This window comes from Heptranchias perlo, chromosome 23, assembly GCF_035084215.1.
Source record: "Heptranchias perlo isolate sHepPer1 chromosome 23, sHepPer1.hap1, whole genome shotgun sequence".
Taxonomy (NCBI): Eukaryota; Metazoa; Chordata; class Chondrichthyes; order Hexanchiformes; family Hexanchidae; genus Heptranchias; species Heptranchias perlo.
In genome coordinates this window covers 2,245,952-2,258,016 of record NC_090347.1, presented here as the reverse complement: position 1 = coordinate 2,258,016, position 12,065 = coordinate 2,245,952, and the positions used below count along the sequence as shown (strand labels likewise).

General features: G+C 41.7%; 1 protein-coding gene across 4 annotated transcripts in view; it reads left to right on the top strand.

Annotated features, from left to right (window-relative positions):
- Positions 1 to 12,065, top strand: part of LOC137341002 (C-Jun-amino-terminal kinase-interacting protein 4-like) — a 216,932-nt gene that overhangs the window by 103,233 nt on the left and 101,634 nt on the right. For all 4 annotated transcript variants that reach the window (XM_068003814.1, XM_068003815.1, XM_068003813.1 and 1 more), the window contains one exon: positions 254 to 348. In XM_068003814.1, the coding sequence (XP_067859915.1) occupies positions 254 to 348 (95 nt within the window). The remainder of the gene's footprint in view (positions 1 to 253; positions 349 to 12,065) is intronic.

The window sequence follows — 12,065 nt, the reverse complement described above, 5'->3', positions numbered from 1 at the left end:
TCCCACTGGAAATGCAGTGGGATTTTGCACCCCCCCTCCCCAAAAAAAATCACAAGTTTTTTTTGAAGAAACAGAACTTCATAAAGGATTATGCAATCTAAGTGATTCAAAGTACAAAACCTACAGATATGAAAAGTAGGAGCATATATTATTTGCAGAACTAATTGGCTTTAGGTTCCTAATAAAACATCCATTCTTGAAATAATAAAACGTCGATAAACCTGACATTTTTCCTCTTCCGTCTTCGTCGCAGATGATCCACAATTACATGGAGCACTTAGAACGAACCAAACTTCAGCAGTTGCTCGGGGCAGATCCACTGGAACCTGGCGTGCACAGCAGAGTTAGGTAAGCATTCTCGCTTGTGTTATCTCCTTGCTAGCAGAATAGAAATATCGATGTGTTTCTGGAACATGTGATCAGTGACCCATTTGTCTCACTACAGAGCAGTGAACAATATTTTGGCTGATGTCAGACAAGTGCATTGTATAATAGAGCTGTAGCTGGGTAATGGGCTGGAATTAAAATAATTATGCTGAGAGCACTGATTTAATAGATGTAAAATTGTTGGTAAAACAGCTTTTCTATTTAAAAAATTATTTTAAACCTCTAAGTTTTTACTACTGGGTATTATACGTAAGAGTCCAATCTGGCTATTTGTGCTGAATAATGAGGGTTCCTTTTATGTGCATGTATTATGTGAGCAGTGGGTTTTTGCAGCCAATAAGCAGAGCAGCTGAGGCGGGGATGGATAATGAAGCTTTGGTTGCTAGTGCTGCAGCAGTGATGCTGAGGTGATCAGCTCCATGGTTTTTAGACATTAGCAGGATGATGTCATTCTGTGTGAGCTGCTGCAGAATGTAGCTCGTCGGGTGTGCTGATGGCATTGTTTAGTGTAGCCGCTTTTGTGGCCGTGGTTGAGTGACAGATTTTTCAGTCCCAAGGATACACCCTCAACCCCTGTGTAACCTTCCCCACAGTGTTCTGGTCTCTGAGCACAACCATGCCAGCACAGAGCCATGAGTCCTGGTTGCATGCTTCTGTTTGTGTTTGGCTTTGTTGGCGGGGCGGTGGTCATTAATTCAGCTATCCTGGTGTCGCTGTCTGTTCTGCTGCTTGTGCACTATTCCATTTCAACGGGCCTTCCAGCACTGACACAGAATCTTCCAAGGAAAATCAGGTACTGACCAGACCTGTGGCCTATCTCTTACGTGAGTCATTGGTATCTTCCATATTTATATTATGTGTCTACAGTATATCTATATACCTTTCTTCTCTTCCCCTCCCCCATTGCCTCTTACTTAGCAGCTTGTTAAAATGCTTTTTGTGTAAATGCGTTGTGAATAAGAATACACGTTCTACTTTGCAGGATTTTATTATGTCATTGAGTTGTTTTTAAACATTATCGTTTTGAGTACAGAATGTATTTTTTGAAAGTATTAAGGATTTTGATCGTTTTATTGTTGTATCTGAATGAAAAAGCTTCTTGTTTCTGAAGATCTATATGCCGTGAATGGTGGCGTTGTGCTCGGCATTCAATGATTAATGGTACAGGGCTTGTCTGTGAAGGTAGTAGGCTAGTTCTGCTATTTAGTAATAAATGCACTTTTTATTACTTTTCTGTTGGCAACAGTACATAAACTAGCCTGTAAGTTAGTAGTAATGTACAGTAACCAGCAATTTATTTTCTAGTTAGTGAAGGTTTTAGTTGTGTGCATTTCCACAGTACCTTGAAATAAGTATTACAGTAGTTTGTAAATGAGTAATTTTCTTTTATGTATAATTTTAAGTTCCTTGATTAACTAAATAAACTGCATAACTTTGCTTCATTATTGGAATACTTTTCATCATGTTCAAATACTGTGCTTTGGGTAAATGAAGGTACGAGAATTTTTTAAATATTTAAAATAAAGTGTAAGGCAGTATAAAAGGTTTTAATAGCCTGCTACATGTTAATTTAAAGCAGTCAATCGGGAAGTTTAACTGGCTTCCTTGACCTACTGTCGCCTTGAGGCATACAAATTACTCTTGTTCCTGTGCTCAGGAACCCATTTTGCAAATGCAAATGGATGTAATTGTTCCATGTTGCGATTGAAAGACTTGCATTTCTGAACTGTATTCCCTCTTGCTGAAGTGTAATATCCAGTACATGTGCAATTATTGGATAAGTTGAAGGTGTAAGAGCTGCTAATTTTGGTGTTTTATGGTTGGTTTGGATGTTGTTAACTGATGAATAATATAACTATTAAACACCATGGCCCCAAAATACACCTAAAGAGTTAACATGTGAAGGATTAGGACTGCCAGCGTGTCAATCATTCATGCGTAAACATACATTGTATGAGAAGAGTCGCAACTTAGAACTGCCCTGTTTGCGAGCTACAACTATTGCCAATAGGAGAGTTGAAGATTAAAATTGCAGTTTAGATGTGTCCATCTGGGTTAATCTTTAGGATGTATGTTAAATTCATTTTATCGAGAGTTAGTTAGAAAGGGGCATTAGCAAGTCTCATTAACCAACTGTGAACTTGAACAGTGTAATTTAAACCAGTGATGTTCATAATGTAGCCTGGGGGTAATTTGTGGCCCACTTTCTCCCATCTGTGGCCTCCAGGAGACTTGCTACTCGATATGCGTCTGGACCTTTGCTTACATCTTGTGATATTGTTGGACTTGGGATAGATAGACAGATATAAAAAGGAGGAGACACTGGGATTATAGAATCATAGAATCTTACAGCACAGAAGGAGTCCATTCGGCCCATTGTGCCTGTGCCGGCTCTTTGAAAGAGCTGTTCAATTTAGTTTCACACCCCAGCTTTTTCCCCATAACCCTGCAAATTAGTCCTATTTGAGTACATGTCCAATTTCCTTTTGAAAGTTCCTATGGAATCTGATTCCACCGCCCTTTAAAGTAGTGTGTTCCAGATCTTAACAACCCTCTGTGAAAAAATTTCCCCCCTAGTTCTTTTGCGAATTATTTTAACCTCTGGTTTCTGACCCACTTGCCAGAGGAAACAGAGCAAGTAGGGAGAAACTATCAAAACCCCTCATAATTTTGAATACCTCTACCAGGTCTCCCCTTAACCTTCTCTGCTCTAAGGAGAACAATCCCAGCTTCTCCCATCTCTCCACATAACTGAAGTCCTTCATCCCTGGTATCATCCTGGTAAACAATCTCTGCACTCTCTCCAAGGCCTTGACATCCTTCCTAAAGTTGTGGTGCCAGTTGAGGCCTAACCATTGATTTGTAAAGGTTTAACATGACTGTCGTGTGCAATGTGCTCAGTATTAATGAGCAGTGAAGGATAAACCATAAACAGACATGAATGTTCCTCTGATTTTTGCTAGTGGATGTTTTACTTCAAAAGTGGAAAGTTAATCTGGGTATATACAGGAGGAAATATTTTACAACTAATTTTGTGGTGCAAGATAGAAGCACTGTAAATGTTCTCCAAAACTCACTCACCCTGTAGCCTACCGTGGCTTTTTGCTATGTTCTTATTTGCTTCCTCCGAGGCAGCACCCTCACTGGTTCTTTAGTGGTCTGTTTTAATTATTACAATTGTACATGCAATAAGTGTATTTAAATTTCAAAAGGCAGAGGCTTCAGTTCATTCCCACAGTAACGGAAAAGGGTTTGAGGCACTTAAAAACATATAGGAAGTTATAGATGGCCACTGTACCTTGTGTGAAATATTCAGTCTAATAAGTTCAACTTGTTCTTGCCTGGAAATTTTGGTGGAAGTCACTATTTAAATGCCACTGGGAAGCAAATAGGAGTCACTGAGGGTAGAGAATTATTGGATCCACTGGAACCAAACCTCTTCCAGTCCTATTATAAGATATGTTGTCATTTGCCATGACTTTTGCAAACCACACTTATATTTCCACTTGTAAACAAATACTTGTATTTATATAGAACCTTGTAGTCAAAATGTCTCCATGCTTCACACAATTACTTTTTGAAGTGCAGTGACAAAATGTGGCAGCCATACTGCTCAGCCATCAGATTTACAACTAGCTATCTGGGATTTTCTTTTGTCGGTATTTGTTGAAGAAGGCATATTGGCTAGGATATCGGGAGGACTTTCTGTTTAAATGATTGTGTGAGTGGGCACAACTGTGGCAGATGGAGTTCAATATGGAGGAGTGTGAGGTAATCAACTTTGGATTCACGAAAGACAAGTCAGAATATTTTCTTAATGGCGAAAGACTAGAAACTGTGGAGGAGCAATGGATTTGGGTGTGCAGGCACACAAATCACTAAGCTCATGCATAGGTACAAAAGTAATTAAAAGGCTAATAGAATGTTGGCCTTTATCTCAAGAGGGTTGGAATACAAAGGAAAGGAAGTTATTCTTCAGTTTTAGAGTCTTCGTCATACCCTATCTGGAGTATTAGGTTCAGTTCCGTACACTGCACCTCAGGAAAGATATATTAGAGATACATTTCAGATTTACCAAAATGATACAAGGGCTTAAAGGGTTAAATTATGAGGACAGGTTGCATAAACTTGGCTTGTGTTCCCTTGAGTTTAGAAGGTTGAGGTGTGATCTAATTGCGGTGTTTAAAATAATAAAAGGATTCGATAAGCGCATTGTCCCACAACCATCAGTTTAAAAAAGAAAAAGCAAAATACTGCAGATGCTGGTAAGTTCTGACGGAAGGTCTTTGACCTGAAACGTTAACACTAGTTCTTACTGCAGCACTTACTGAGCTTTTCCAACATTTTCTGTTTTTATATCTTTTTTTAAAAAAACAGATTATCTGGTCATTATCATATTGCTGTTTGTGGGACTTTGCTGTGCGAAAATTGGATGCCACGTTTCTTGCATTACAACAATGACTACACATCAGAAGTACTTCATTGGCTGTAAAGCGCTTTGGAACATCCTGAGGTTGTGAAAGGTGCTATATAAATGCAAATTCTTTCTTTTAGATACAGAGAAGCTTTTTCCTCTGGTGTGGGAATCCAGAACAAAGGGGCATAATCTTAAATTTAGAACAAGGCCATTTAGGAGTGACAATTGTAAACAATTTTACAACACCAAGTTATAGTCCAACAATTTTATTTTAAAATCCACAAGCTTTCGGAGGCTTCCTCCTTCCTCAGGTGAATGTGGAGTGAAACCAGGAAGCACTTTTAGACACAAAAAGGGTAGTGGATATATGGAATTCTCTTCCCCCAAAGGCTGTTGATGCTGGGTGAATTGAAATTTTCAAGACTGGGATTGGTAGATTTTTGTTGGGCAAGAGTATCAAAGGATATGGATCAAAGGCGGTAAACTGAGTTGAGTTACAGATCAGCCGTGATCTAATGGAATGGTGAAGCAGACGCGAGGGGCTGAATGGCCTCCTCCTGTTCCGATGTTCACATTGTGCCATGGGATCTTTAAGAATGTCCTGAAAGAGCAGATTAAGCAGACTTCAGTTTAATTGTTCAAAGGATGACACCTCTGGCAATGCACCACTCCTTCACCACTATACTGAGGTGTCAGCCTGGATTGAGCTCACATGGTATGGAGCATAAACCCATAACCTTCTGACCCAGAGGTAAGATTACTACCAGCTGAGCCAAGCTGTCTAGCAGTTGGCCTGGCAGGCCTAGGTGCTAAGATATATGTATTCTGCCAAAAGCTCTGTATCCTTACCCCAACTCCATTCTCCCTCTCTCTTGCTGCTCACTTAAGAGGAATCAAATGGTGCACAACCTCTGTGTTATGTTCAACCTTGAGCTGAGCTTCAAACCTCATATCCTTTCCATCACCAAGACCACTTACTTCTACCTCTGCAGTATTGCCTGCCTCCGACCTTGCTCACCTCCACTATCTTTGAAATACGTATCTACGTTTTTGTTACCTCCATTCTTAATTTCTCCAACCCCCCCCCCCCCCCCCCCGAGCTCCACCTTACACAAGCTCCAATCATCAATGCCTGAAATATTGACCATGATGTGGAGATGCCGGTGATGGACTGGGGTGGACAAATGTAAGGAATCTTACAACACCAGGTTATAGTCCAACAGTTTTATTTGAAAATCACAAGCTTTCGGAGCTTACCTCCTTCGTCAGGTGAGCCTGTTACTTCTCTCCACAGATGCTGTGCTTGAATTGCAGTGTTTGCAGCATTTTCTGTTTATACTGCATGCTGGAAATCAAATATTGTTTTTTTGTACTATTTGTACCCTCCCTCAACTCCTGACCATTAGCTTCACCTTCTCTGCCTCATTTTTCTGACCGTGTCAACCTGGCTTTCCTTAGGCACTATCCTTAGCTTCTTCAAGTCTACAATTATTACCCTTCTCAAAAAACTGTTCCTTAAACCTTCCAAGCTCTCCAACTATCACCCTATTTCCAACCGTCCCTTTCGCTCAGCTCCTAGAATGTATTGTTTTATTGTCACATCTCTCCATTCCTTATTCAAGGCCTTCCAGACTGGTTTGCATCCATCCAAGGCACTGCGACCGCATTCGTCAGTCCTAAATAACATCCTATGTGCCTATGGGTCAAAATTGTAGAACTCCCTTCCTAACAGCACTGTGGGAGAACCTTCATCACAAGGACTGCAGCGGTTCAAGAAGGCGGCTCACCACCACCTTCTCGAGGGCAATTAGGGATGGGCAATAAATGCCGGCCTCGCCAGTGACACTCACATCCCATGAACGAATAAAAAAATATATAATCGTGGTTGGGTATTTCTCCATATCTTCATCAACCTCTCCCCACCTTTGACACAGTTCACCACTCCATCCTCTTATTGATTCTCCTGCGCAGCTCATCTTTGGCACCTGGTTTTGTTTAGAACTATTTTAATGCAAACACCACATAATCTCCAATGGCTTCTCGGCCTTTGCTAGTGCAGTCTTGAGCAACTGCCAAAAAAGTGGTGAAAGCAGACTGCAGTAACTTGCCTCTCAATTTCAAATAATCCCCTCCTGCCCTGAGGTAGTATCAGGCTTCTGATTTGCTTTGACACAGCAGTTCAGGTTAGAAACTTACTGGATGAGGAATTATTGATGTGAACTTGCATTCTGGCACAGCATGTAGATGCTCCAATACACTTAAGCCCAGTTACATCCATTACATAGGTTCTTCATATTAAGAGGTGTTTCTACATAGAATTTATAGCACAGAATCAGGCCATTTGGCCCAACTGGTCTACACTGGTGTTTATGCTCCACGTGAGCTTCCTCCACCCTACCTCATCAAACCCTGTCAGCATATCCTTCTATTCCTTTCTTCCTCATGCGTTTATCAAGCTTCTCCTTAAATGCATCAATGCTATTTGCCTCAATCACTCCATGTGGTAGTGAGTTTCAAGCTCTAACCATTCTCTGGGTAAATAAGTTTCTCCTAAATTCCTTATTGGATTTATTGATGATTATCTTATATTGATGGCCGCTAGTTTTGGACAAGCGGCAACATTTTCTCTACGTCTACCCTATCGAACCAGTCATTATTTTAAAGACCTCTATTAGGTCACCCCTCAGCCTTTTCGAGAGAATAGGGCCCCAGCCTGTTCATTCTTTCCTGATCGTTATAACCTCTGAGTTCTGTAAATCTTTTTTTGCAACTACTCCAGTGCCTCTGTCTTCCCTATATAAAGTGGCCCGTACCACTTTTCAGGCTACCCTTAAACTCCTTGTTCTTGGAAGGTGGCAGAATTGACTTTGTCTTTGGCTTTAACTGGCAAGCACGCCCACTAAACTGCAATAGAACGAGCAATTCAACAGCAGTTCGGGGTGTGCTGTGTTTATAGGGATGGGGACGGGTGAGCGTGTTGACGGTTGGGTGAAGATCTTTCGTCAGAACACAGTACTGCGTTGGTGGTGGGGCGGGCTGCCCCTGGATAATCACCCAACAGTCTGTTGCAGCATTTTCCCTTTTAATTTCAGATCTAGAGGTTTTAGATTTGTAATTGGTTTGTTTTGGTTAGTGTTGATGTAGCCATCCATTCTGTAAACAAACGAGTGTGAACTACATCCCCCCCCCCCCATTTTTAACTTGAAATATAACCAGAAACTATTGTAATGTACATGAGACATGGAACATGCCCATTTGCCTTGCTCCCTTCCTGTTATGGTTTCCAGCTATGAGTGGATTAGGTGCTATGGCAATGGAAGACCCAAAGTGGAACAGCAAATGAAAGTTTATTTATACAATAATAGCTGGCTCTTGCAGCCAATGTCATACATAGCCCCTTAACTGTGCTGCATCCTTGAAATGCACTGAGCCTATTTTTTTCATTAACCACGGACTCAGATGTTCAGAAAGTGTTTTTGCTGTTTGTTTGAGTCTGTACATTCAGCCACATAATCTTCTATTGCAAGGATTTGATTCGACTTGGAAAAGGAAAATATCTCTGTGCACTAATCATTGTGACTCCCTGTGCTAATAGCAAATACCACATATGTGCTCCCTTCAAAATGTCTCTTCATTTCTAACTTATGATTAAATGTTGCATGGTTTGAAGTTGCTAACTCCAGGGGCCAATGTCTTGAATAGCAAGTACATTTCTTCAGATATTTCCAGCTATTTCTTCAGTAATTTTTCAAGTTGTTTTTGCAGGATTCCTCCATGCCCTCTTCTGTCTCCTCCATTTCAACTGCCAATCCAAAACATACTGGTTTCTTACCCCTTTGAGTACATCTGCTTCATAAAATTGGTGTTGAAGTGTATGATCCCTTTTTAAAACAGTGAGCTGCCTTTTGTTTTCAGTTTTTTGTTATTTTTTGTAGCCTTCTTTGGCTTTTGGAATGAAAGATGCATAAAGATCCTAATGAACTGGTAGATAAGTATTATTAAACTGAATACTTGGAACACAGCTCAGTATGTATATGCTAGTGCAGATATTTACCTCCAGTTAACTTTTTAAAATTTACATTGGTGCAGTAGCACTATTCTGAGGTTGGGCTTGCAGCATATTGCTGCGGGAACTTAACTACAGAACCTAACTCTAGCCCATGCTTCACCTCACCTGGGTGCTTGGTGTGACTCTAAGGGGTGAAATTGCTCTTAATGAAGAAACTGGAGATCGTGTTTTCTATAATTGTTGAAATTGGAGCGTTTTTATTCCTCGGTGATTAAGTTGTGGAAGGGGCTTGTACTTATATGCACACATCCCATTAAAAATAGTGCAGGAACAGATGATAAGCTTCAGTGCCAAATGCATATCTCCAATCTATTTTGGACTCCCAGTATTGCATACATCGGTATCAATGATTCCATAAATATGTAATGGATAGCAAAAGAATTTCTTCTCTGGATGTAAGCGACATTGGCAAAGTCGCATTTATTACCCATCCTCAGTTGTCTCTGCTGCAGTCACTGGTGGTGATGCTCTCACAATGGTGTTAGGTAGGGAATTCCATATTGACCCCGTGTTAGTGTAGTAACAGCGATAAGGTTGATGTGGCTGGTCCAGTCAAGTTTCTGGTGAGTGGCCACCCCCCATATGTTGTTGGTGGGAGATTTGGCCATGGTGGTGCCATTGAAGGTTAAGTGGAAATGGTTGGGTTTCTCGTGTTCAAGATGGTTATTACCTGGCACTTGTCATCCCATCTCTGGAAGTCAGCTACTCTCTCCTCTCCTCCGGCATTCAGCTCTTGCATCTAAGTCTGGATCAAGGCTTTGATGCCTGGAGCCAAGTGGTGAGCAGATTGTTGCCATATAGGTGTTGCTTGATGGTGCTGTGACTCCTTCCATCACTTTATCAATGATTAAGAGGAGGCTGATAAGGTGGTAATTGGTCAAGTTAGGTTTGTCCTGTTCTATGTGGATAGGACATACCTGGGTAGTCCATTGTCAGACAGATGCCAGTGCCTTGGCTTTACTGGAACGGCTTGGCTGGGAAAGTGGTTAGCTCTGGTCCATAAGTCTTCAGTGCAACACTTGGGGTGTTGTCAGTGCTGAGAGGCCTTACTGTTTCCAGTGCAGTCATCTACTTAATGGCCCAAAATTTGCGATCAAAATTATGGTGAAGCTAATGGCACTCACTTATGCGTATATCCATTGCAACTTCACATGAGCGCACATGCGCAGTTAAACGCGGAAATCCAGAAGTTGCTGTCAGAGATGCACCGCTTTGCCATTATCTTTGCAAAAATGGGATCTTGCTGTCTGCCTCACCATTCAAATACATTGAACTGCATGAAGTTCCTGTATTTGCACGGCAGATACGAACTAAACTCACCACAGAACGTCAGGACTTGTCCATTTCAGTCTAAGTACCCTTTTAACGATGTGATAAGTATTAATTACTGCCAGTCAGCCTCTCTGGCACTGAAAATTAACTACTTCATGTGAGAGGCCTCATTTCTTCAGGATTTAATTGTTGGAGATTTTTTTTAAAATTAAAATTAAAATTTTTTGAAAACGTTTTCTTTCTGCCTTTTTTCTCTCTCTTAATCCAATTGTTCTTTCCCTCTCTTTGTTTCTCTTTCTGTACCTGATTTGACATTGAATTCACCATTCTAACTTAACTTCTTCCTCAATCCTTGTGCTGTTAATTTCACAATCCTTCAGTCTGATTGGTTAAGGAGATAGACAGTTGCTTGCCCTGTTCATTCAGATCCCAGATGCCCTGTAGAGGGCACTGCGCCACTTCCCACTTCCAGCAACCTGCGGCGCAAAATATCATGGCAATTAAATGGGCAAGGGTAAGTCTAACTAACAGCGGGCACCGTTCGTTCACTGGTTACAGCAAATTCTGGGCCATTATGTCATGTGAAGCGAAACAAAATGGCTGGACACTGGTGGGGACCTCGGGAGGAAGTTGAGTAGGATCACCCACTCGACACTTGCAAACACTTCAGCATTGTATCTTGGACTCATTTGTCGGGGTCCACTATGGTTAAGGATGGGAATGTCGATGAAATATTTTCCTCCTCCGCCTCCTGTTGCCTGATTGTCCACCACATTCTCGACAGGTTGTGGTAGGGCTATACTTTGCTCTGATCGTTGGTTTGGGACTGCGTGGCTCTGTCTATAACATGCTGTTTTTAGTGTTTAACATGCCGTTAGCCCTGTGTGGCAATTTCACTGGATTGACACCCCTTTCTAAGGTGTTCCTAATGCTCTTGGCATGTCTTTCTGCACTCCACGTCACATAAGAACATAAGAAATAGGAGCAGGAGTAGGCCAATCGGCCCCTCGAGCCTGCTCTGCCATTCAATAAGATCATGGCTGATCTGATCCTAACCTCAAATCTAAATTCATGTCCAATTTCCTGCCCGCTCCCCGTAACCCCTAATTCCCTTTACTTCTAGGAAACTGTCTATTTCTGTTTTAAATTTATTCAATGATGTCGCTTCCACAGCTTCCTGGGGCAGCAAATTCCACAGACCTACTACCCTCTGAGTGAAGAAGTTTCTCCTCAACTCAGTTTTGAAAGAGCAGCCCCTTATTCTAAGATTATGCCCCCTCGTTCTAGTTTCACCCATCCTTGGGAACATCCCTACCGCATCCACCCGATCAAGCCCCTTCACAATCTTTTATGTTTCAATAAGATCGCCTCTCATTCTTCTGAACTCCAATGCGTAGAGTCCCAATCTACTCAACCTCTCCTCATATGTCCGCCCCCTCATCCCCGGGATTAACCGAGTGCACCTTCTTTGTACTGCCTCGAGAGCAAGTATGTCTTTTCTTAAGTATGGAGACCAAAACGTTAAATCTAGCTTGATGGTGATTAAAGAGTGAGGGATGTGCCGGGCATGAGGTTGCAGATTTTGGAGGTATACATTTCTGCTGCTGTTGATGGCCCACAGTGACTCATCGATTTCTAGATCTGTCCTTAGTTTGTACCATGTTACAAGGTAGAGGATGTTCTCACAATGGCGATCAGAAGTTCTCTTTACAAGGACTGCGCGGTGATCTTTTCTACCAATACTATCATGGACAGAGGTGCATACGTCGGGTAGGTTGGTGAGGACGAGGTTAAATAGGTTACTTCTTCGTGTTGGTTCCCTCACCACCTGACATGGGCTCTATGTGGCAGCTGTGTTCTTCAGAACTGTACCAGGTCAGTCATTGGTGGTACTACTGAGCGACTCTTGATGGGCATTGA